Source organism: Saccostrea cucullata, unplaced genomic scaffold (genome assembly GCF_032062105.1).
Source record: "Saccostrea cucullata isolate Sc308-1 unplaced genomic scaffold, CSIRO_AGI_Scuc_v1 ctg11, whole genome shotgun sequence".
NCBI lineage: Eukaryota > Metazoa > Mollusca > Bivalvia > Ostreida > Ostreidae > Saccostrea > Saccostrea cuccullata.
In genome coordinates this window covers 262,982-289,579 of record NW_026933222.1, presented here as the reverse complement: position 1 = coordinate 289,579, position 26,598 = coordinate 262,982, and the positions used below count along the sequence as shown (strand labels likewise).

The 26,598-nt window shown below is 34.0% G+C and overlaps 2 protein-coding genes across 3 annotated transcripts; one reads left to right on the top strand and one right to left on the bottom strand.

Annotated features, from left to right (window-relative positions):
- Positions 1–1,214: 1,214 nt before the first annotated feature.
- LOC134237711 (uncharacterized) lies at positions 1,215–14,860 on the bottom strand. The gene is made up of 12 exons (XM_062719852.1): positions 14,764–14,860; positions 12,246–12,353; positions 11,734–11,844; positions 11,590–11,641; positions 11,252–11,355; positions 10,073–10,193; positions 9,903–9,969; positions 5,652–5,679; positions 4,082–4,247; positions 2,913–3,048; positions 2,051–2,535; positions 1,215–1,790 (listed from the first exon to the last, which is right to left on the bottom strand). Exons 2-12 carry the CDS (start codon positions 12,307–12,309, stop codon positions 1,700–1,702), a joined length of 1,425 nt encoding a protein of 474 aa, XP_062575836.1. The 5' UTR covers positions 12,310–12,353; positions 14,764–14,860; the 3' UTR covers positions 1,215–1,699.
- Positions 14,861–15,057: 197 nt separating this feature from the next.
- LOC134237710 (epsin-2-like) lies at positions 15,058–24,937 on the top strand. 2 transcript variants are annotated; one of them, XM_062719850.1, is made up of 9 exons: positions 15,058–15,191; positions 17,338–17,908; positions 18,659–18,746; positions 18,995–19,200; positions 19,445–19,462; positions 21,631–21,910; positions 22,218–22,466; positions 22,880–23,041; positions 24,710–24,937. In XM_062719850.1, exons 2-9 carry the CDS (start codon positions 17,411–17,413, stop codon positions 24,919–24,921), a joined length of 1,713 nt encoding a protein of 570 aa, XP_062575834.1. In that variant the 5' UTR covers positions 15,058–15,191; positions 17,338–17,410; the 3' UTR covers positions 24,922–24,937. The 2 variants fall into 2 exon arrangements, with proteins under 2 accessions (XP_062575834.1, XP_062575835.1); XM_062719851.1 differs by lacking the exon at positions 19,445–19,462.
- The last annotated feature ends 1,661 nt before the right edge of the window (positions 24,938–26,598 follow it).

Sequence of the window (26,598 nt, the reverse complement as noted above, 5' to 3'; positions counted from 1 at the left end):
GCCTTATCCATTCCAGTTTGGCCAGGTCCAAGAATGACTTGGAGTTTCTGGACAGTGGACTTGCTCTTCAAACTTTATTTGGGACATACTGTAAGTTCATCTTGACCTCATCCAGGTGAGCTAAAAAAACTAAATGGTATGGTTGCTTATTGCTAAAATTGTTGCAGATAATGCAATCAGTTGAGCTTTGAAAGAACACAAGCATAAGGCAGCAATTGCTTGATAAAAGTTTTTGACCGAGTTACAATACAGAAGTGATTATTTCTTTTAAATCTTGACCCTCGCATGAAAATTTAAAAAGCATAGTAAGCAAGTAATCTAAAATACAAAATTTAATATCACACCAGAAGTGAATATAGCACCTAAAAGTCATAAATGGATAATAATAAACATTATTATGTATTACATATTGTGAGATGCAAAAGCTTATACAGATACAATTTATTGCATAAAGGTACATGTACCATAAAATTTTAACCAAACCAACCTTGTTGTCCTTACAGACTAAAGAAAGTAATAAAAAGAACATACCAGCTGACCTCCAGATGACAATTTATGTAAAATACCTTATTTTAGTTGAATGAGAGAGAGAGTTGATTACAACATATATAAACACATTCTTATTACTCCCTGCATCCCCATCCCAATAAACGCAAAATAAATTGGCAAATGATAGCAAATGACATTTTACAAAATTACACAGAAATAATGGACATGCAAATTCTGTTCAAGTTAAACAACTGCAAAAGGTTACAAAAGCAAACAAACCAAAAAAATTAAAACCTCTCAGATCGTAAGAGCATTAATATTGAATTTAATAAGAGCATGAAATATTTCATTCTAAAATCAGAAGCAAAAAAGCAATTTTTTAATACAGCATGTTTAAAATATTAATATACAATCTGGCTTATAAAGACCTAATTTTTTGTCAAAAGTAAACAATTTACATCTGAAAAGATTCAGTCAGAACATCCTTATATCAAACTATATATTTCTTATCCTCTCAGTGCCCCGGAGGACGCACGAGGCCATAAACTATAAATATGATTATCAAAATCTTCATGAATTTGAGATATTTGGGTTAAAAAACATTTTATATTAAATTAAAAAAAAAGCAATTGGGGCTCCCATCATTAAAATATTTATGTGTAAAATAGCAGTTCAACTGTGCTTTGTTGATACATTGTATATAAAACAAATGAATGGACATATGTAAATATCATTGTTTCACTTTTTTCTTAATTAAACTGATAAAGAAATTATAAATGCACATAAAACAAATATAAATAGAGGAATTGTACAATAGGGTACCAGAATAAAACAACTTTGAAAAATCACAACCATATTGCAAAAATTAAGAGGGGAAAAATGTAAATTTAAAAATTGCTAAATCGATATAAATACCCAACAGATATGAACTTAAATAATGGATTACACTGTACCTGTAAAGTGGATTGTTAAGTATGATTTACAGAGACATACATGTACAAGTAGACCAAATATACGTACTGACACCTTTTCAAACTGATATAAAGTAAGTAACATCAAAAAAAAAAATTAAACGTGTGGAATGTTTTTGGACAAAAATCATGAAAAAAAACCTCATCATGATGGCAGACATTTCTTTCCGGAGCTTGGTGAAGAATGTTAAACTTCTACCGGCTCTGTGGCATCCTTAGGATCAACACGATGTAGAATGTTAAACTTCTACGGGCTCTGTGGCATCCTTAGGATCAAAAGGAAGGGGGTCATTGTTTACACTCTCATCATCAGCTTCGTCTCTTGTCACCCTAGTAAAAAAAGAGCAAACATTTTTATCGTACTTACAGAATTCCTTCTGACTGCCTACTTATATAATTCTACTGATAGTGACACACACAATTATCTAACATATATCTTTGTAATAATTGAACATGTAGTTGTGTACCACCTGTATTATTTGCCCATTAAATTGAAATTGGTTAGGAATCAAAGACAAGTATGTGATAACTTCTAAGCAAGGCACTAAAAGTTCCAATATGACCCATACAAGGAAAATACAGGTACCTACCCACCAGCTGAGGACACAGAAGAAGAAATGGATGGTGTCCTCCTAATGTCAGACTGAAACGTTGTCAACAACTTAGTGCTGCGATCACTGTATGAACTAGCAGGGGCATAGATTTCTGGATTAGGTCCAGGATCATAGTAATGACCATTTCTAAAATAGCCTGAGGAGAAATCATTACTCTTGGAACTGAGCACAGTATTTTGTGTGGATTTTTTAACACTTTCATTCTTGTTTCTGTTTTTATCTGGCAGTAATGTGGAAACAGAATTGCGTATTTTGGCATAAGATGGCAGCGTGTGACTGTGATACTCGACAGGGACTGGGGCACTGCTGTAATAGCTGGCCTGTGAGGCAATGTTGCTGTCACTCTCCGCTCGTGTGACATTAGGCACAGCATACTGGTGGTTCTGCCTTTTTTCTGGGACGTCGATGTAAGAGATCTTGCTCCCTGCTGCATCTGCTGAATCACCAGAGCCATTCTGCTCCTAAAATGAAAAAAATACTTTGAAGCTGAAATCACTCAAATCAGTCATGTGCATGGATCCTTTACTTCACTTATCATTGATTATCATTTAAATTGTGTGCATCTTTCTCCGATTCTAGTGATGACAATGGATTTAAAATATTGTGAGATTTTATTTTTCTTATTTAGGAAACCACAAAATATTTCAAAGAATGATTCCCTAAACACTCAATTCAAAATGTCAATAAGACATGATCAGAGCATCATCCAGAAATAAAATAAAACAGAAATAAATATTTATCAATTTGAATATTTGGATAGTAAAGACAGTATCAAAAAGATTTGTTTTGATTATAAACCAATCATTGACACTATGATAGTAAAATAAGTTTTAGGTACCTGATTCCCAATCTGATTATCTTCCAACATCTGTTTGGCCCATTCTATCAGACCCAGTGCATCAGAGGGAATGCTGACCCCAGGGTCCTTCTTGTGAACCAATACAAGCACTCGACACATCTGATGGATGACTCCTCTGTTAGAAAAATACAGTATTTCTTAACACTTAATAATTCTATATCGTTACTACATGTTAAAAAAAGAAATTTGACAAAATATTTCCACTTGTGTACAAAACAGTGCATATTTCATTATGTGAAGATATTTTCCATTAGTTTCTGTGTGTAATTCTACAGAATCTGTAAGCAATATTAAATTAAAATGGGAGCCAGTCAAAGAGCCCCCTAATAAAAACGTCCCCGACAAAGCGTCCCATGATTTTAGTCAAAGCGCCCCCAAATTTTGGTCAAGCGCCCCCTAACATATTCTTATAGAAAAAATACTGCCCCCAAATATTGGTCAAAGCGTCCCCTGATTTAAGTCAAAGCGCCCCCCAACATATTTTTCTAGAAAAAATACCGCCCCCAAATATTGGTCAAAGCGTCCCCTGATTTTAGTCAAAGCGGGACACTGTGCCATGATTTTAGCGTCCCCTGATTTTAGTCAAAGCGTCCCCTGATTGAAGTCAAAGCGAACCTTAACATACTTTTCTAGAAAAAATACCGCCCCCAAATATTGGTCAAAGCGTCCCCTGATTTTAGTCAAAGCACCCCTTGATTTTGTTCAAAGCACCCCCTTACATATTTTTATAGAAAAAATACCGGTCAAAACGTCCCCTGATTTTGGTCAAAGCGCCCCCAACATATTTTTAAATAAAAAAATTCTTTACTGTTCCCAAGAAATGGTCAAAATTAATGCCTCCTGATTTTGGTCAAAGCGTCTCCTGGTTTTGGGCAAAGCACCCCCAACCCTATTTTGATAGAATTTTGGGAAGGGGGTGGCGGTAATTACAGAAGGATTAGGGGATGCTTTGACTGGATTTCATTAGAATTACCCAGTATTTAACAGGTACTTATGGGTAAAAATATTTTTTGTTGTTTTCTTTCACTTGTGGTGACAAATATGCTCAGATGAACACAGCATTATTTGTATAAACCATAATGTTTACTCCTAATAGTACCAATACATGTTCCAAATAGATGATGTCAACTTCTGTTTGAGTTACTGACTTGTAAGTAGAAACCCTAGTGTCATTGGGATCCATGGCTCTGAGCTTCTGTCTGATGTTGTTAAGGAGGGCCAGTAAAGATGGAGCCTGTGGCCTCAGCTTGTCCAGCTCAGCAAAGTAAACCTCTTTATCCACCACACTCTTCTGTAACATGTCTGAATCGGGCTCTAAAGAATAAGCAGTCTTTTAGTACATGAACTTTTTAGTCATTTTATGAAACACAGTGTCCAATGCAATGGCAACTGGCAAATCCATATTTGAACTATGTTTAAGTACGAGGGTTGTCCCGTAAAATCATGGACAAAACGTTTTTCTTGAAAAGTAATGGGCGCACTAAGCTGAAAATTTCAGTAAATGTTTATTTATCATATTTAAGTGCATGATAATTTTTTTGATAAAATATAGGCAAAAATAAAGATTTCATTATGCTTGAATGTGCACGGGGTATTGTCCTACGGCGCACGGACAAAAAACCAAGGTTTTATTAAAGAATACACAAGTTTGAATTCAAAATAAAAGTTTTAAATACATAAGATTTGGATTAAAATTATCCTAATTCAATTCCACAGTCAATTTTGTAGTCTTTGTAAAAAATTTTAAGGCATTTGGTTAACTTTTGGCAGTTTCTCGAACATTCGAAATGGGAAAGTGGTAAACACAACACACGAAAAATGGCAACGTTTTATGACGTTACGGTGCACCGGAGAACAGTTCAGCTTTATTTCGATGTTGTAATGACACCTTTAGAGACTTGAAATGACCATAGAAGAAAAAAAATCATAAAAATATCACCATATCTTAAGTATACAAATGAAATAGGAGTTTTCTTAGCGAAGTCTTATTTGATCGAGTCCCTGGGGAGTACAAAACATACGGACAAACTCCTAATGTAATAGCAAAAGACGCTGTCACAGTAGACCGCCCATATGAGATTTTCTATTAATGAATGATGGTGAGAATATTGTCTGTAACTTACTGATAAATCTTTTTGCCAATTGGTTCTTCGACTGTTTATGGAGAATAAAGAATGTGTATCAATGAAATTCCTAAATTTAAGTCGGACTCATCCAACTTCATTTTCAGCAAAGATAAAACGTGACGCTGTTTTAGACACTTTGACGTTATAATCCATGCGCCGTAAGGTGATACAATACATGGCATAAAATCACATAATTTGTTTATTTATGCATATATCTATCTAAAATTTGCTGTGTATATTACTAAAATATGTACTAAATAATAGTGAAAATTTCAGAACGCAGTGATGTTTATTTTTCACACTAGACAATTTGTCCACGATTTTACGGGACAACCCTCGTAGGCTTTAATCTTGAGCTGATATTTAGTTTTGATCTTCAAACTCATTGTTGTGAAGAGAATCTTTTCAATAAGAAATTAGATTTAAAACATGAATTCATCCTAATCAAAATTCTTCTTTTTCTAATTGACCTAAAAACTGTGGTCAGTTATTAATTATCAGTCTCAAACTTACAGCAGGTAAAATGGAATTTAGTACAAATTTTATCATAAAATTTTTCTTAAAAAACAAATAAAATTTAAAATACACTTACCAAATCCTTTATTGTCATAAAGAGGTATCTACAATAACAGAATAACGAATATATTGTAGTTATGGTAAAAGTGATCAATTCTCATTCTAATACTTATAAATTCACTACCGATTAGGGGTGGGACGATATACCGATACACCAATACATACCGATATTTTCCACCAAGATACAGTTTACAATACAAGCATTCAAATATCGGTACGAAACGATGCACGAATGATCTATCCAAAAATTGAAAAATGAAAGTACCTGTCCTTGGGAATTGGCGGCTTGTACGAAAGGAAGAGATGATGTTGATATTGAAAACACACTTTAGAACTAATAAGTCGTTGGTTAGGGGTAAAACATTTTCACTTTTAAGCAGCGTCGGAAGATTGGACAAGAAAAGTTCAGTATGTAATGCGTGCTATACACAGAAAATATCGTTTCGAGAACATTTGATATTATTGTTAGTCCATCTCGTACTATTTAGCTCACCTGAGCCGAAGGCTCAAGTGAGCTTTTCTGATCACATTTTGTCCGTCGTCCGTCCGTCCGTCCGTCTGTCCGTCTGTAAACTTTTCACATTTTCGACTTCTTCTCAAGAACCACTGGGCCAATTTTGACCAAACTTGGTACAAAGCATCCTTGGGTAAAGGGGAATTTAAATTGTTAAAATAAAGGGCCAAGTCCCCTCACAAGGGGAGTTAATCAAGAAAAGACAAAAATAGGGTGGGGTCATTAAAAAATCTTCTTCTCAAGAACCACTGGGCCAGAAAAGCTGAAACTTATGTGGAAGCATCCTGGGGTAGTGTAGATTCTAAATTGTTCAAATCATGGCCCCCGGGGGAAGGGCGGGGTCACAATTGGGAATCAAAGTTTTACATAGAAATATATAGGAAAAATCTTTTAAAATCTTCTTCTCAAGAACCACTGGGCCAGAAAAGCTGAAACTTATGTGGATGCATTCTGGGGAAGTGTAGATTCTAAATTGTACAAATCATGACCCCTGGGGGAAGGGCGGGGCCACAATGAAGAATCAAAGTTATACATAGAAATATATAAGAAAAATCTTTGAAAATCTTCTTCTCAAGAACCACTGGGCCAGAAAAGCTGAAACTTATGTGGAAGCATCCTGGGGTAGTGTAGATTCTAAATTGTTCAAATCATGACCCTCAGGGAAGGGCGGGGCCACAATGGGGAATCAAAGTTATACATAGAAATATATAAGAAAAATCTTTGAAAATCTTCTTCTCAAGAACCACTGGGCCAGAAAAGCTGAAACTTATGTGGAAGCATCCTGGGATAGTGTAGATTTTCAATTGTTCAAATCATGACCCCCGGGGAAAGGGCGGGGCCACAATGGGGAATCAAAGTTTTATATAGAAATATATTGGAAAAATCTTTGAAAATCTTCTTCTGAAGAACCACTGGGCCAGAAAAGCTGAAACTTATGTGTAAGCATCCTGGGGTAGTGTAGATTTTCAATTGTTCAAATCATGACCCCCGGGGAAAGGGCGGGGCCACAATGGGGAATCAAAGTTTTACATAGAAATAAATAGGAAAAATCTTAGAAATTTTTCTTCTCAAGAACCACTGGGCCAGAAAATCTGAAACTTATGTGGAAGCATCCTGGGGTAGTGTAGATTCTGAATTGTTCAAATCATGACCCTCCGGGGAAGGGTGGGGCCACAATGGGGAATCATAGTTATACATAGAAATATATAGGAAAAATCTTTGAAAATCTTCTTCTCAAGAACCACTGGGCCAGAAAAGCTGAAACTTATGTGGAAGCATCCTGGGGTAGGGTAGATTCTAAATTTTTCAAATCATGACCCCTGGGGAAAGGGCGGGGCCACAATGGGGAATCAAAGTTTTACATAGAAATATATAGGAAAAATCTTTGAAAATCTTCTTACACTGGGCCAGAAAAGCTGAAACTTATGTGCACATGGAAGGATCCTGGGGTAGTGTAGATTTCACAATGTCTAAATTATGATCAGTGGGGTAGGGTGGGGATGCATTATGTATTACAAGGGGGAAATCTGGTAAAGAAGAGAATGCTCAAAGCTTCTCAGGTGAGCGATGTGGCCCATGGGCCTCTTGTTTTGTAATCTCAACTTGGCTACAGACTTTCAGCAATGAATTAATAATAATGTAAATATGATCGATGTTTTTTAAGTGAATTTTTAGTCAGTGTTCTCTGATGAACTATACAACTATTTGTAAACAACTTCTGAATAGTAATTTGGTTATAATAGTATGTACATGTATTATTGTTTTTGTAAAGTTTTAGTTAATGAAATTGATGAACTTCAAGTATTAATTTCAAAGCAAACATGATTTGATATAGAATAATTTGTTGATTTAATGTAAAGGCAAAAAAAAAAAGAAAAAGTAAAATACTAATTCTTTTGAATAGTTTTATAATTTATAATAATATCGAGATACGCATCATATCGTGCCAATGTACCGAGATACGTATCTTATCGCAAGATGTGTGTATCGTCCCACCCCTACTACCGATACATATTGAATTCTTTCTGCATGATTTTTTCTTTTAATCTTGATAATGTGACATCTACAATTATTCTCAATACTACTGATACTATGAATATAAACATAGGTAACCAGAGATTACAGAGCTCACATCAACGAATGTTGTCCTTAAGTAAGGCAAATTAAGTCACACAATTAACTAACAAAAAGTGTACATCCAAAAATGCAAAATTTATGCAATTTTGATACTTTGGAATAGACCTACATGTATATAAAAACTTAAAACTAGTTCTTCATCATGAAAATGTAATTAAAATCCAGCATCTGAAGCAAGATTGAGAGTTTTCATCCCTTGATGCATCATTTGTGCAACTTTGGTTTATGTAAGCCTTATAGTTTCTTGGTGATAGACCTGCACCCATAACTTTTACGAGGTCTATTATCTGGAAAATGTATGTCAAGTTCAGCATCTGAAGCAAGTCCATTAGTGTGCATCCTAAGATGTATCATCAATGCAAGTTTGTTCAACATAGAGCACAAAGTTACTTGGAAATGAAACCTGTATAAAAGACTAACCTTTTCACTAATCCGGAAAATGTAGTGTGCTTCTGAAGCCAGCCTAGTAGAATGCACCCTTAGATGTACCATCCATGCAAGTTTGGTCATTATAGGGCTCAAAGTTACTTGGAAATGAATCCTGCACCATAAACTTTAACCTGTTTACTCGTCCAGAAAATGTAGGTCAGATTCAGCATCCGAAACAAGTCTGGTAGTATGCATCCTAAGATTTATCATCCATGCAAGTTTAGTCATTATAGGGCTCACTGTAACTTGGAAATGAAACCTGCACCAAAAATTTTAACCTGTTCACTCAACCGGAAAATGTAGGTCAGATTCAGCATCCGAAGCAAGTCTTGTAATATGCATCCTAAGATGTACCATCCATGCAAGTTTGGTCATTATATGTCTCATAGTAACTTGGAAATGAAACCTGCACCAAAAACTTTAACCTGTTCACTCAACCGGAAAATGTAGGTCAGATTCAGCATCTGAAGCAAGACTGGTAGTATGCATCCTAATATGTACCATCCATGCAAGTTTGGTCATTATATGTCTCATAGAAACTTGGAAATGAAACCTGCACCAAAAACTTTAACCTGTTCACTCAACCCGAAAATGTAGGTCAGATTCAGCATCCGAAGCAAGCCTGGTAGTGTGCATCCTAAGATGTACCATCCATGCAAGTTTGGTCATTATAGGGCTCATAGTATCTTCGAAATGAAACCTGCACCAAAAACTTTAACCTGTTCACTCAACCGGAAAATGTAGGTCAGATTCAGCATCCGAAGCAAGTCTAGTAGTATGCATCCTAAGATGTACCATCCATGTAAGTTTGGTCAACATAGGGCTTATAGTTACTCGGAAATGAGACCTACACCAAAAACTGCAAAAAAAATGTTAACCTGCACCAAAAACATTAACCTGGTCATTCCTTTGCTGAAATTGCAGCATCTGAAACTTTGACTGGTACAATGAAACACACTAGAAACATCTTCCATGCATGTCTAATCAATATAGGACATAGAAGTACTTAAAAAGAAAACTGCTCCAAAAAACTTAACCTTAACCCGGGACGCCGACGCCGAGGGTATCACATAAGCTCCCCCCAACTTCGTTGAGGTGAGCTAAAAACAAATTGACATGCAAATTCCTCATTTGGACATTAAATATAACATGTATCTGCATATTTTCTTAACTAGTCCTCAAACTTACTGTGGTGTGTGTCCCAGACTGCATATTTCCTGCTTTGTAGTGCTTCTGATGAAGATTTATTTTCTTTCTACAAAGCAGTCAAGTAGCAATCATAATCTACATTTAAGTCTTTTAAACAATGTCAAAAATGACAAAATGATAATGAGCTATAAGTAAGAAGATAAACTTACCTTGTTCTCTTGATCTGACAGTAAAATATAAGGCCCACAATAACACAGAGAAACACCCCTACTGTCACCCCGGCCACCACTCCAATGATAACGTCAATCTTATCACTGTCATTCTCATATCCTGAAGAAAAAAAAACAGAAATACCATAGAAACAGCTCTGCATAATAAGAAAATACTGTATATGTGTACTTGAAAAAGCAGGCTTCATATTTTAGCAGTGGACATTGGTGCACTAATTCATGGATAAATGGTATATAAACCTACGTACAGTGTGGAAGTGTGTAGCACTAATTCATAAATATTAGGGATGGGTATCGCCAAAAATTTTGTATCGCGATATATCACGATTTTTTCCCACAATAGATAGTTTTCGATAGGCCTGAATTTAGCGAAAGTTACCTCCCGTTGGCCGCCATATTGGAGGTCGACTAAGTGATTTTCCCTCTTTGTCTTACCAAGTTTAAGAAAATATAGCAGAAATATTTGATGGAAAATCTTTATCAAATAATTTTTTTTAAATAAAGGAGGCTTCCAAAAATTTATATACTTCAGAAAAATAATGATTTCTAATTCAAAATAGCAAATATAAAAATTTTAAATTGGTTGAACAATGAAGGGATATGAGCAATTGGACCTCCAGTATGGCGGCCAACGGGAAGTAACTCTTGGTCAATCGAAAACTATCTATAATATCATGATATTTTTAAAAGCAGTTTTTACAATGACTTTATATGAAAAGTCATTATTTTTCTAAAAAATATGCTAGAAAAACAAAATTTTACTTTCTTGAAATTTTTATGCATATAAAATCAATTATGTTTGGATGATAAGATGCCATTCTTTTCACTTTTTACAACATTTTTTTTTATACTTTCTGTAATTGTAATTTGAAAGATTGAACAAATAAATGAATAATTTCTGAATTTTAAATGTGTACCTAATGACCGGTATTTAGGTCTCCGTATCACAATACGTATCACGCAACAAAAAACCGCGATATACCGGTATACCGATAAAATCGCACACCCCTAATAAATATGCCAACAACTCAATACCCACTTTTTGCGCTAAATTTTGAATATGCCAATTTATGTTCAAATACAGTAATTGACTAATTGACAAGTAAATCCACTGTCCTTGAATTTCATTATAATGTAACATTAACAGTCATTCCTTACTTTTACAGACATTTCCTTGGAGGTGAGGAAGTTGTGACTTTTGAGCTTGTCCATTGCACTTTTCCAAACAGCTCAGTGTTTGATCATCCAGAAAATTTGTGCACCTAATATATATGTAATAAAATCTGAATTTAGTATATCAATATTATTTCAAACTTCAAAAGACAATAAGAAGTGCTTCATTTTATATGTAAATTAATTTCTTACATTCATCAGATTTGGTATTACTGAATAAAGCTTTGCATGTACAATTTCAGCATAAGCCATAACCCCTTATAAATTCAAAAGGATTCTAATCAATCCTTTCAGAATGTCTTGCAGAATGTATTACGGTATACCTGCTGCAACTGTCAGCACCACATTCTAAACAGTCTTCCTGTGAACAACTCACTGTAATCAGATAAGTCATAGACTTGTAAGTAATGCAAGCAAGTGAATAAAAGAATTGAATCAAATTGATTCGCTGATATTTTTCTACCTACCGTTTTGGCAGTCTTGTTGGTTGGAGTGTAGACGGTACCCTGGAGAACACTGACAGCTACCGTTCACACACTGGGACTTCCATCCACAACTGATATCTGAAGGACACAGTCCTGAAGGAAAATTACAAATTAATGTAAAGTCATGTTAAAACATGATCTATCTAAATGTGGAGCTGAAAACACTACTGGGGTCATTAAACATAATGGTCTGACGTCACATAAGGAGATTGTATAGTTCCACTGTATATGAAGCCAGTACCGGTACTTATTTCTTTTCAATGAATCTAGTAAGTTCAACATTTGGCTAAGTTCATTGTCAATTATTTAACATTGGAGGCTAGTGTTAGACTATTATCCTTGAACCATTTGAAATTAAAACTGCCAAAAAAAACTAATCATATGATTTAAATTTGTAATTTAAGAAAAACATATCAGCATCCATTTCTGAATGCATAACCTTATGTCAAACATCTGGTTTCACCTTATAGTAAATAATATAGCTGACTGGTTACCTGAACATTTAGCAATAATAAATGGCAGTATACACAGCAATGGTGGCAGTTTCTTCTTTTTCATTGTATATTTTAATTCCTGGTCAAAAGTCTGGATTTATGTAGATTCTAAATGGAGAAAAGTAATTCATAGAGTTTTATTTAATCAAAATAGTCTTATTTAAAATAACTCAGTGACATTGTCTACACAACCAACCCAACTCCCCTAAAAGTAGGGGTTAAGAACACCTTAGGTAGGTGAAGGTTTATACAAGTGGGCCAAAACCACTTGAGTTGTTACCATGCAGGTCAAACACATAATCATAACGTAACTAACCACTACCATCTGCAAACTGATAGCTGCAGAACTGTAGTTCTTTGCTTGAGAAAATTCCGACAGATAGAACAGAGAACTACAGATCCAATCACCAGCCAGTAAAATATGAAGTCCCCTATAATAAGTACATACACAATATCTTATTTAGCTTTTAATGGTTTCAAAAGACTGTTTGTAGTTATGGACATCTTTTAAACCAACATTCAAAATCATAAAGGACTGTTTGGATGCTAGTAAGCTAAATAAAGTATCAATGATGGGAGTAAATTAAGGGAATGACAAAAAGTCTGCGAGCCAATGCTCACTAGTAATACCTGTTCTGATGTGAATATCAATATCATTTTAATATACTTAAGTTCAATTATGGACAGATGCAGGGATAAATAAGAAGTTGATATCAGATTCGTATAAAAATGAATTCCATCATATGACAAGCTTCAACATAAAGTGTGATAAAATTCCAAGCATCTAAATTGAGTAGTTGCTGAGAAAACTATGACAAAAATTTGTTATGTACAGTGATTGGGATAAGCACGCGCCCTGCGCCATAGTCGCATTAAATTTCAAAATGTCACATTAAAATTAAAATCGCTGCGCCACCGTGGCGCATATATAATCATGCACTACATACTTTTAAACTTTGAGCTTTCCCCCAAGCGCTTGTAGTACTTCCCAAAACAATCGCTGTCAATTTAAGCTTGATAAAATAGTATTTAATGTCGTTCTATTAAAGCGTTCTTAAGACTTTCTTTTCTCCAGTATCTAATCAAACAGTTACTTGTTTTCTGATTGGCTAATGCGCACGAAATAAACTGGTGTCAGGCGTGCAGCATGCTGCCTAAGAAAATACCTCGTACTGATAAAAAGGCAGACTTTTCTTAATTTTTAACAATCCTAACAAACAGAATTCAAGTAAATCGGTAGAAAATGACCCGGAAGAAGTATCATGAATCGGAGGGAAGCGGTATAGATCTAAACCAGGCTTTCATTCATTTTAAAGATGTCAAACATCGGAGACAAAAAATAAAAAAATGAAATTAATTTGCAGTGTTTATTTATTTTCTGACACTTGTGAATTTAAATATACTAATTTTGTATCTTTTAATGTTGTCATTCTATAATTTGACAATTTCAATTAAGTCAAGTCAACTGAAATTCTAACAGCAAGTAATCAATTGCAAGTTCGTAACTAGGAAATGTCCCATTAAAAAGTCTGTTTGGCGCACTGAATTTTGAAATGTCACATTGACACTGACTTGGAGTGCGCCATTGTCACATTTACTCCCTAGCTTATCCCAATCACTGTATGTATGATATGGACAGATGCATGGATAAACAGGAAGTTGACATCAGATTTGAACAAAAATGAAGTCTACAATATGACATGCCCCAGCAAAGAATGTGCTACAATTTCAAGCATCTGCAGAGTAGTTGTTGAGAAAACTGCGACCAAATATTTTTTACAGACAGACAGACAGGTAGACAGACAGATGGACAGACACACAAGGGTAAAACAGTATACCCCTCTCTCCTTTGGAGCGGGGGTATAATTATCGTACAGATATCATTCTAAAAGTGGGGGAAAGCATAAAATACATGATAAAACGAGAAGTGGGCATCAAAAAAGCAGCGGCATACATTGAAAGTTTTTACTACACTTGGATCTGTAGCTCTTGTTTCTCTGCCCAAATTTTCTCAAGGAGTCAAGCAGAGAGTGACAGTTCTACAGCAAGCAAACTGTCTGCTTCTGATCTATATCTCTTGTTCTTGAGAAGAAGAGTTGAATTTTAGTAAAACTTTGTTCACCCATAGTGACCCACCCTTTCAGCTCATGTGAGCTAAATATGATGAAAATGACAAGTAGATCAATATGAAAATTGAGATAAAAAAAACTTGTTACAACATACAAATACAAGTTTGATTTGTAACGTTCTCTATCATAAAAAAAGACAAAAATGTTGCACAAAATATTGTTCAATCATTTTATGAGTCACATCATATCTAAATCTTGCAAGTCAAATCACATTTTATCTTAAGCGTACAAACATGTGCCTAAGGGGATATAATCCAACTCCAAGTTTTATCCTGTCTTAATTTAACTGCAACATATAATTCCTGAGAAAATAATTGTTTTAAAAGATCGGTTGCCTTAGTCGTCTTTTAAAATGTGTTTTTACTTGCAAATGTGCAAATATACAATACCATTTTTGCTGTAAAATATGACATGCCTTCTAACAGAGTTTTCTTATTCTGTTATGAGGTAACGGAACTCTTTTGTTTGTAGGAGTGCTACTTATTCTGTATTTCATTCCCGATCTTATTTCACGATCCTACTAAAAAGATTACTTCGTCTTAATATTGATTTAAAATATTTAATATTAAGATAAAATTTGAAGTATTATAATGTTTTATATTGTGTATACATTTTAATAAATAATGAATTAATTACTATTTGAGAATGTTTATCTAATAAATCGGGATCGCCATTGTGCAAAATTATAAGCTGTTCCATTCTTCGCCCCCGCAGAGTGGAATCGGAAGTTTGGAAGGCTTCGGCCATTTTTGGGGTTGACAATTAAAGTGAATTAGAAAAAGGAGTATAATCGCAGGTTAATTCCACAAGTTGCAAGGTAAAATAAGCAACATTAGGCTTTATTCGTCACATTCTTTTTAATTTGTTTAGGCCGATGCTATATTTCTTGATGATATGATTCTGTGTGTTTATGAAAAAAGAAAAGATATTTTATGCATATTTTATTTTTATTTAAAATTTACAGTTGAAACGAAGACTGTCTTCATAAAAGGTATCTTCTAATGATTAATGACACAATAGTTATATTATATTCATCATTAATTAGCTGAGAATTAAAGGTCATGTCCAATGTTTATGCACAGTCATTACACAGTTTTGTACCGGGCTTACCTATTATCAGTGTCAAACAAAGGTAAATCCTTTCTTTGTCAATCACTGTAAACAACTTACATCATATACTCTGGAGACAGTAAATTCATTTAAGATCATATAAGTAGAATCAAACATTGTAATACTTAACATATAGTACATTTTAGTTTCTATTCGAGCCATGACATGGAATTACCAAAGAAGTAAGAAATTTTATCAAAAAGTAATGTAATAGGATTGTCCCTAGAAATTGATATAGAAGGGGACCTTTAAAAAGAAGAAGGAAATTTGGGGTTCTTTCCTTCGCAGGGAGTTTAGGAGGAATACCAAAAAACCTGGCGGACTGCATCATTATAGTTCATAAGTTGGTGAAATCCCCCCACCCCCGGGCCTTAGGGGCAACCTTATGTAATTCCCCAGCCCCAGGGCCTTAGGAACAACCTAGTGTAAGTTGAAATATCCTCCTTGATCTCTGTGACATAAGAAGCTAGGAGGCAGAATAGCAATAACAAATAATGGGGACTGAAAATAATTGGTTCAAAAACGAAAATATTGTAAAAGTATTACATTTAGTGCTGTATTCTGTTTATCAAATTTTGGCAGAAAGCAGAGTGTGCTAAATACTGTAAATGTATTACATTTAGTGTTGTGTTCTATTCAGCGATTTTGGCGAAAAGCAGAGTCCGCTAAATCAAGTACATCACTGAATGTCTTGTATATTATACATTTATATCTAATATATTCAGATAGTCCTAAATCAAATCTACACTAACTTGATGAAAAATGAATTTCCACCAAATATCGGTACACGCCAAATATAAAACATTTACAGTATTAATCTTGCAACAAATTATTTAAATTATTATAAATTTTCATTAATTTTCATCTAAGGAAGTGATGGAAAGAAAAAAAAATTTTGAAATCTTAATGACATCTTAAATTTTCATTGGAATATTTGCAAAGTGGTACAATGGAGACAATGCATGAAATTTTAACTGAATCCAAGAAAATTGGCTGTTATCATGAGAATAGTCTGGACTATAATAGACCCACTTTAATTTTCCCACTGTTATTTGATTGTCGTTAAAAATAATGTTATGAGGATTTTATATTTTAAAGTAGATATGCTCTTGAAAGTTACTGGACTGCAACCCAACAGACATTAATTGTGTCAAGTTAGTGATATGTTTTTCCCCTCTTATCCCTTAAGCCTTTAATGGCTTAGAAATTGACCTATATGCTAAAAATACCTTTTTCGTATAACTTTTGAACCATAAAAGATAGAGACTTGATGTTACCCTATGCTAGAAATAGCTTGTTAAAACCATCTTGTTAATAAGTAAAAATGTGTCAAATTTCAAAGACTTTACTTCATCTTAGTGTTAGCAGCATTTGAAGTGTTAAAACCTCAATTTACCATAAACGATTTAAATCATCTGATACACATGTATCAGAAGTGTTGTAGATACTTTTGCAGCATTTGACAAGTCCTTTAAACATCTAGGTTACCAAATATCAAGATTTAAATCATAAGTTGATAATTAAAAAAATGTCAGCTTGTTCATTACTCCTATTAATATACTAGGAATTTCAAACAATAAGCATATTACATACAGTTGTTTTGAAGAAGGTAGTAAATAGCGGAAAGCATACAAAAAAATGATACACTGTACATAGAATGTTGGATCTAAGGTGTATAGGGTAGGCTGTTCGTAATTTTGAAATGTTTTATTGACAAGGATCAGGATGGCAATTGGACATATTTGTTAGTAATATATTTTTGTTTAAACCTTTAATATCAGTATATTCATTTTTGCTGCGAAGGAATCCAGATAACTGATCAAGATAATTTTCTCAATATTATTTTTTTCCAGATTTTTTAACAAGGAAGTCAAGAAGATAAAATCTTATTTCCCATTCAGTGTGTCCATATTATAAACTGTCATCATGTCGAACATGCCACCATTGCGTCGTACTTTAAAAAATGTGGTTAAAAACTATTCAGAGGCACAAGTCAAAGTTAGGGAAGCCACATCTAATGATCCATGGGGACCTTCTAGTACTTTAATGGGAGAAATTGCTGATTTGACCTATAATGTGGTGGCGTTCACAGAAATAATGCAAATGATCTGGAAGAGACTAAATGACCACGGTAAAAACTGGCGGCATGTGTACAAGTCCTTGGTAGTCTTAGACTACATCATAAAAACTGGAAGTGAAAAAGTGGCCCAGCAGTGTAAAGAAAACATCTATGCCATTCAGACTTTGAGGGATTTTCAACATCGAGAGGACAACAAAGATCAGGGAATGAATGTGAGAGAGAAAGCCAAACAATTGGTCGCATTGTTGAAGGATGATGAACGATTGCGCAATGAAAGAGCAAAAGCATTGAAGGCCAAAGAAAGATTTGCACAGAATGCAATGGGAATAGGAAGCAATGACAAGGTAATATTTTACAAAAGGATAAGTGTTCCCTTGATTCTGATCAGCAATCTAGTAAGCATGGCATGCTGATTTGTCATAAGGGGGGAAGCTGGAATAATTACTTGTTTTAAATCTTAAAATATTGTATCAGATTCATGTTTCCTTCAGAATACTTTGTAATTATGTCTTTATAGTAAGATAATTACCAAATAAAACATAATTAGAGTTACTTCGAAAATCATTTTTGCTCATCTGAGCCTGAGGCTGAAATGAGCTTCATTAACCATTTTCTGCTGTCTAGCATTTGCCTGTCTGTAGAGAATTTTTATGAAGTGAAAATAGAAAAAAAATTTCATTTAGTGAAGATAAATATATAAAAAATTATTCAAATCATAATTATGGGAATAGCACCTTGATCTTGAAGTTTTGATTCAAGTAAGTTTAAGTTAAGGCCTCCGAAACAAACTATGAATCACAATTAATGGAACATTCAATACAGAAATACATACATTTCTCAAGAATAAAAAGACTACAAGCTGTAAAATTAACATAAAGCCTAAAAATATATAAAAATGATTAAATCAATTCATGGACTTAATTGGTACATGTGCTCAACATAAAAGGCTTCTTTAATCTACATTTACATTTTAATTTGCCAGAAAGCTGGCCCGTGTGAGCATTGTGGCCCATGGGCCTCTTGGTCTAAGAAAGAATAATTATTTAATCATTAGAAATTGTAGTAATGCCTCTATTACATGTTGTTTGCTGTAGGTTCGTTATGGAGCGGGCAGCCCCAGTTTACAGACTAGCTCTGGAGGGTACTCAGATCCATATGGTGGTGCTGGAACTACAACTAATGGTTTGTTCAAATAAAGCACAAAACTAGTCCAAAATCTTAATAAAAAAAATTAAACATCACATATTGAATCAGAATTCATCAGAAATAGTTCAATATTGTAGAAAATATGACATAAACTAAAAAGACCATGTGAGAGCAAAGGATATTTATTCATGGGCTAATGAGCAAAGTAAAAAATTGTCTTGTTTGAAGCAAAAATGAATGTAAAGGCTTCTTTTTCTTAATTCTAAACTTTCTTTAAATAACAGGTGGTGATTCACCAACAAGAGTGCGTAGGCATTCTAAAGATGTCGAGTACGCTCGGCCATCGTCCGTAGGTGAGGAGGAAATTCAGCTGCAGTTGGCTTTAGCCATGAGTAAAGAGGAACATGAAGAATCAGTGAAGAAACAGAAATCAGATGACATCAAGCTTCAGTTGGCCATAGAAGAAAGCAGGAAACAGGCTGAGGACGAGGTAGGTGAAACAAAAACCACGGGGAAAATATCTTAAACTGGTGAGAGAAGAGTAAAATCCTTGCTTTTAGTTTATCTCCATTAAAACTCAGTTAGAATGGAAAGGCATATATTCATGCAAATTTTCATTTTTAAAAAAATTTTTTTTCCATTTTTTAAAAATTTTGAAATTTTTGAGTTTTTCCATCTGAACCTTTTGATCACCTTAAATTTATTTTCTTGGTCCATTTGATTTTGTGTAATAGGAGAGAAGAAAAGTGGCCGTAAGATTATTTTTAGTTAAAAGATTGTTTTACATGTAGTTACGTGGCCTATACGCAGTATTGTACACCCCTTTGTTTTGCGTAGTACTGACACTACCTTAGCTTATCACACTTTGCTTTTCCTATCCTCCTGTTTTCTTTTCTAACCCTCTTGAACTCTACATAAATTTATAATGGCAATGGTTCCTTATTGATCAGCTATTTATTTAGTGATTGACAAATCCTTTGTGTGTATTACTGATGCACGTTAATCTAGTTAAAATGTGATGCATCATTAAAATTAAAGACATGCTGTTTGATTGAGGTAAGTTTGCATTCTTGAATTTTCAGTGGATTTTTTAATTACAATTGATCATTGTTCTGAAAACTTTCTGAAGTATTATCAGATTGGCGGGTCATTGATATGGGGGGGGGGATTTAACAGGGGAACTTGTTTCTAGTGAAATATGATGTGCCTTGTATGTTATGATCAAGGTACTTGCCAGAAGGGTTTTTAAACCCAAAATACTTGTAATTGCATGTCAATCTGAGACCAAAACTAAATTCCCGTTACCTTTCTCATATTCAAGAAAAAAATTGCTCTGTAAAACAGGGATCTGATATGATCCTTTATTTTGCTTTTACCATCACTTTTATTTTAATTTTAATTTTTAAGCCATTTGGCAAAACACGCAATGTCCAGATTTTCTTTAAAAATAAAAAAAAAAGCAACTGCAGGATTTATTTGTTTTTGTTGTTCATTTTGAGCATTGCAAATTTAAAAGTTTGTAGCTTTATACTTTCTCTTTTTTTTTAGACAAGACTGTATATTAACAAATCCTGTGATGTTTTTGGTCTCGAAACATGCAAAACACACTATTAATTTTCAACTTCTTTCTTTTCAGTATTGTTCTATATATTGAACTAAATTTCTATTGTTGAGATATTTCTAAACACATGTAATTTTATTAAATAAAAAGTGAATGTTGTTATATTGTATTGTATGCTACACTGAAATGATAACCCTTTTATGTATAAGTTAACTAATACCTCTGAAAAAGTGTCTGTGCAACATATCAATTTCTTTTTTATGCCCCCCTTTGAAGAAGGGAGGACATATTGCTTTGCTTCTCTCTGTTGGTCGGTCTGTCGGTCCATTTAGTTTCCGTTCATTTTCTTCACAACTGTTGCACATACTGAAATGAAATTTGGTATACAGGTATATCAGATGAATATCTAGGTCAAGTACTGTTTTGGGTACGATCCCGCCATTTTTGACAGAGTTATGCCCCTTGGACTTAGAAAAATTCTAATTATTTGCAGTTTCTGTTCATTTTCTTTGCAGAGGTTGCACATACTGAAATGAATTTAGTATACATATTTGTCAGATGATTATCTAGGTCAAGTTCTGTTTTGGGTACAATAGCACCATTTTTGACAGAGTTGTGCCCCTTGGACTTAGAAAAATTCCAATTATTTGCAGTTTCTGTTCATTTTCTTCGCAGAGGATTTTTGACAGAGTTATGCCCTTTTAGACTTTGATAAATTCCAATTTTGGGGGGGAGGGGGGCATAAGTGTTTTACAAACATCTCTTGTTTAATTGGAAGGGAAGGGGTGGGTGGGTGGGTGTTAAAGGTCCCTTGTCTAATTAGAGCATAAGTTGAAGGTGGGTAATTTTGTTCCGGATTATTTTTTTTACAATAAAAACTTCAGACTCCTGTGTTATGTTTTATATATCATTAGTTTGTTTCCTATGCTCTGATTGTAATCTTAGTTACTTGTGGAAAAAAAACACCTATCACATATATTTATTGAGGAAAAAAGCATTTGTTTAAGGCTTTGAAATTAGAAAAAATAATTCATCGAATTTATTGTTGCATTTAACATTGTGACCAAGGCATGGCATCATAAAAATGTACAGTTTACTTGAAATTGTTTAATGCTGTATTTTTCATTGGTTTACTTCAGATAGATATTACTCTTCTAATAACTTAATATTTTAGTAAACTTGTTTGAAAACTTTATGGGATGAAAATATTTTTATTGTCATTTAAATATCTGAGATTTTGCCACTCTTGATACATGTACTAATATGTTACAATATTTTATTTATTATTTCATACTTTTATATGTCATTGAGCTATTAGCTATCTTCCTAGTATAGAATAAATTTGTTTATTTCCAGCAGAAAGCTCCATCTGGTGGATTATTGGACTTGGATTCACCTAGGTCCAAGCAGTCAGACCCTTGGGGAGCCCCACAGCCAACTGCAGCTCCCACAGACCCATGGGGTGCCCCTCTCCCAGCACCACCAGGGCAGAAGCACCACCACCAAGCTCCTGCCCCTGTGGTGTCTCCCCCTACCTCAGATCCCTGGGGATCACCAGCTAAACCAGTGGTCTCCACACAGAGTGATCCATGGGGAATGCCGATGCCTTCAAATCAAAGTCCCCCTCCGACAAACCCAGGTATTTACCATGATAAATTTCAGTCATGGAATTTTACAGATTCTTAACAGTTTTTAAACAGTAGTTTAATATTTTTAGTATAGTACAATTGACTTCGTTTTGGCAGAGTGAAATAAGAACAGAAAATAATATACAGATTCTTGAATTTGTACTAAAATAGCTCCTTTTTTTACCATAATATTGAATGTTTTTGTAAATTTTCTAAGCATAATACCGTATGTGCAGAGAAGAAATGGGAATGTAATCTATCAATAAAAAAGATGCTTTAATGAATTTCAAATCTTAACAAACATCTTTCTTCTTAAAGCTCCGGCAGCTGTTGATCCCTGGGGTGCCCCTGTTCCTTCATCGGGGACCTCAGGCGGTTCTCCATGGGGAGGGTCCCCTGTCCCTGCTCAGCAGTCCCCCTTTGGTGGATTTGATACAGGGGCCAGTTCTATGACAAACGGTGGCAGTAAGGATCCAGTAGAGGACGACTTTGATTTGTTAAGTTCTCGCAGCCATGCAGAATCTCCAGCTAAGGCCCCAGTCACAGACAACTTTGATCTGCTTGGAAGTATGTTGTCATTTAGACAATCTTATTAAAATTAGATGTTAGATCTGCTCTCATACTTGCTACACTAACATCTAACAACATCCCATAGAGGGTCATGTCAGAGGTCAAAATCAGAACAGCTCTAGACTTATTCGTTTCAACAAATATACAATGATTATGTAGGCAACGATTTGTTTGATTGATCGAATTTGACCTTTGACGTGACCCTCATTCTTGACGTGTTGAGGAATATGCATGAAGAGCGTATACACTTTGCCAAATCAAATTATTATGCAATATCTATGTTTAATTTAGTCATAATGAGAAATTTAATACATGTACTGATAAAAGTACATTGTATTTTCATTTTGTAAAAAAGTGTTTGAATTAAGTAGGATATGAAGCTGATATTTGATTATAAATTGATTTGACAGACACCAGTTCAGCAGATCCGTGGAGTATGGGTAACATGGAACAAAGTCTACCCACAGAACAACAGCAACAACAAAAACACAGAAAAACACCACAGGATTTCCTAGGAGAAAATGCTAATTTAGTGAACTTAGATCAACTTGTAACTAAAGATGAATCAGCAGGTACATTTTGTATTTGAGACACATGAATTTTAATGAGAACATTAGAATTTGTAAAAATTCTTCATATTGTGCCTAGGCCTTTTTACACAACCATCTTATTTCATATTTTAGCTCAGAAAATATGATACATTTTTATGATTTTAATTCAATCACATTTTCAGAATCTTTATTTGAAAATCAAATACATGCATCTTAAAGAAAAGTATCCCAACTTGTATTTTAAATATTAAACTTTATTTGTAAAATCAAATACATGCACATTAAAGAAAAGTATCCCAACTTGTATTTGTGTATTATACACTTAACACTTTATTAGGGCCCCGCAAGGATTTGCGGGTGCCCTATAGTAATCACTCTGTCTGTCCGTCTGTCTGTCTGCCCGTCTGTCACTCTTCCGTCCATAAATTTTCTGTTTTTTTTCTAATATCTTTTTTTATGGTTGCCCAATCAAATTCAATTTTGGTATGGTAGTTCAGTAGGCAGAAATACATATTTTGATGCTAAGTTTGGTTCTCTATGTCTTCTGGTTTGGAGCTGGGGTGGTGGGGTAGATTCCTTAACTATGCATAAGAATGAATGGGCAACTTTTTTTATGGTTGCCCAATCAAGTACAAATTTGGTATGGTAGTTCAGTAGGCAGAAATACATATTTTGATGCTAAGTTTGGTTCTCTATGTCCCCTGGTTTGGAGCTGGGGTGGTGGGGTAGATTCCTTAACTTTATATAAGAATGCATTGGCAAAGAGAGATAACTGCTGAAGATGTTCCCATTGTAAACTGAATGCTGGCTATGAGTCCCTTGGGATTAATTAGCTTTCCTCCTGAAGAAAATCCAGAGCATTATCTTTATCTGTCACATTGAGATGAATTACCACCTCTGTCTGCAAATGAAGTTTGTTTTGAAGTTAAGTCAATTTAGAATGCTATGAACACTCTGAAATGTGGATTTAAATATAAATTTTTATAATTTATTTTTGTTTAATAGTTATGATTTCATTGAATTCTAAAAACAAGAAATAGATTAAAGAAGATTTTTTGATTTACTTTTTTTCACTTTATGTTAATTAATTTTTAAGGTAGTTGTATAAAAACCCTATTCTATCATTAATACTGAAAAAGTTCTTATTGTAACTTTAGAAGAAAATGATGAGAGAGGTACAATTAATTCTTTGGGATTAATTATGTAGCCTGCTGCAGAAAAGTTAGTAGGCTTTTCTTTATCTTTAAGATTAATGAAAACCTTTGTCTGCAACTGCTGTTTGTTTGAAGTTCTTTACTGCCTAATGTAAATACAAGGATATTATTTTCAGGTTTTTGAACATTCAGGAATTATCTTGAAATTTTAAGAATACAGTTGCTGTTGCTTATTCTTCGTACATTTTTTAATCATTCTGTAAGCTGCACCCTTATAATTCTACCCCATGGCGAGGCCCTTGCTGACTGGTCAGTTTTCTAGTTATAATTAATATTTGAACTAAAAGTGGGAGCTTCCTTTAAGTGTTTACACCCTTTGGAAGTAAGAGGATGCAGTAGGGGATCAATGTTTACTCGTGATATTTTTGGGGAAAAAAATTAATATCTGCTTCTTCAGAGCAGCACTTTTAGGTGTATAATTCACAGTTTCTGAAGAGATATAAACTTATCTTCATAAATCATGTAACTTTTGCAGAAAAAAATCCATTTGCCAGTGGAGGATCAAATCCTTTTGAACTTCAACAACAACAACAGAATCCCCAAAGAATGACATTAAATCAGCTGCAATCCTCGGCCTACAGTACAGGGTTCAGTCAGCCCAGCTCCAGTGGACTTTTACCCCAGCCCCTGCTCCCCATGGCGGGAATGTCCCAGCAACCCCAACAGGGATACAACCCATTCTTATGAGAGAAAGAGTGAGACTTATTATAGGACCAGATTGTATTTTGTCGTGGGGCTTGTCAGTAGACAGTGGCCAAATTGATCAATGTATAATGGGAACTTATGTTGATCTTATCACATTTACCACAGTGGGGGTTTTTACAAGTTTTTTTATTTGATCATGGATCAAAGGGATTTTAACACGTTGTCAAACTCAAGAATTTTGGGTAAAAACTGTGGAATTTATAACTTGTATGTTTTTACAGAAATCATAAGTTCATTGTGAATAAGGAAAAAAGAGGACATTTTCTATACAGATATTTACATATTCATAGATAGAAAGAGAATCAAATTGTTCAATTTTGTACTCTTCATTATAATTACATTCACTTACTGTGTAATCATAACCTATCATGAAGTAAGAAGTGGTGTAGGGCTTTATCTTAAAAAGTCATTGTAAAGATGTAATACAAGTTAACACTGTAAACACTAATCAGCAGTATTGCTGGCAAAGATCAATGATGTTGGGTCACTTTTTCATGCAAAGGAAAAATATTTGAAAAAAAGGGTTTTTTGACATTGTTTACTATATATATATATTTGAAGATTGGTAATTATTCATGTGATAAAAGAAATACATTTCAGGTGAGTGTTTTAAGTTTGCATTTTTCTCTATGATGTTTTCAGTGAGTAAATTATGATAATTTTTAAGTACATAAGCAGCCTTTTCCCCCTGTCCTGGTTATTAATCTGATGAGTTGTCGTTGGATAGTTTATGTTGACAGTATTTTATCCTGGATACTGGAAACCCTCCCCTCTCCTCTTTAGATAGATGATTAAGTGAATATGATCATTTTATGTGTACACATTCATCGTTGTTGTATCTCATCTTTATCTGTATTTATTTTTTAAGGAAGTTTGTTATAATTTTTTTTTTACTGGACAACAGATGACAAGTTTATAAAGATCTGATTTTCTTTGATGCCCCTACATTTGCTCAGAAAATGATATCTAGTCTCAAATCAATCATGTTAATTTGAATAAACAGCAATATGATTTATAAAAGTTAGACATGGAACAAATGTTAGAAGAAAGTGAAGTGACGTTGACTGTATACAGGCTTTTTCTTGCCCCATGTTATTTTCGCCCTTTCACACTTGAGAATAATTCTTCCCCATTTTAAATTTGCCCAGTCATAGTTTTGTTTAAGAACTTATACTGTATTCTTTGAATTTGCCCTGTTTTAAATTGGCCAATGAGGGTTGGGGTAAAGGGGTGAAAATAAAATGGGGGCAAAAATTTCCTTGTATACAATAGTTTTTAATTCATGGGGCTTCATTGCTGACTTACATTGTTTTAAGTACATGTATTAGTAAGTTAAAGATCTGTTCATTTTACTGTAGTATTTGTGATTACTGTTATATTTTTGTAGAAAAAATGAAGAAAAAAATTACTAAAAAATATTTAAATTCATTTAAACAGCAATTTTACTATGTACTTTTTAGCTTGTGAAATTTCTAATGAAAGTTATTACATGTACTAAATTTGTTTTCAAAAGGGCATCTTCAACATTTGAAAACAAATTATAGAACCCAGTAAAGTCAGTGGACAATTTGTACAGCATACAATATGTTTCATTCCTGTATTTGAGCTCTTGATAAAAAAGCATCTGTATTGTTTACAACAAATTATGTTTGCCTAGTA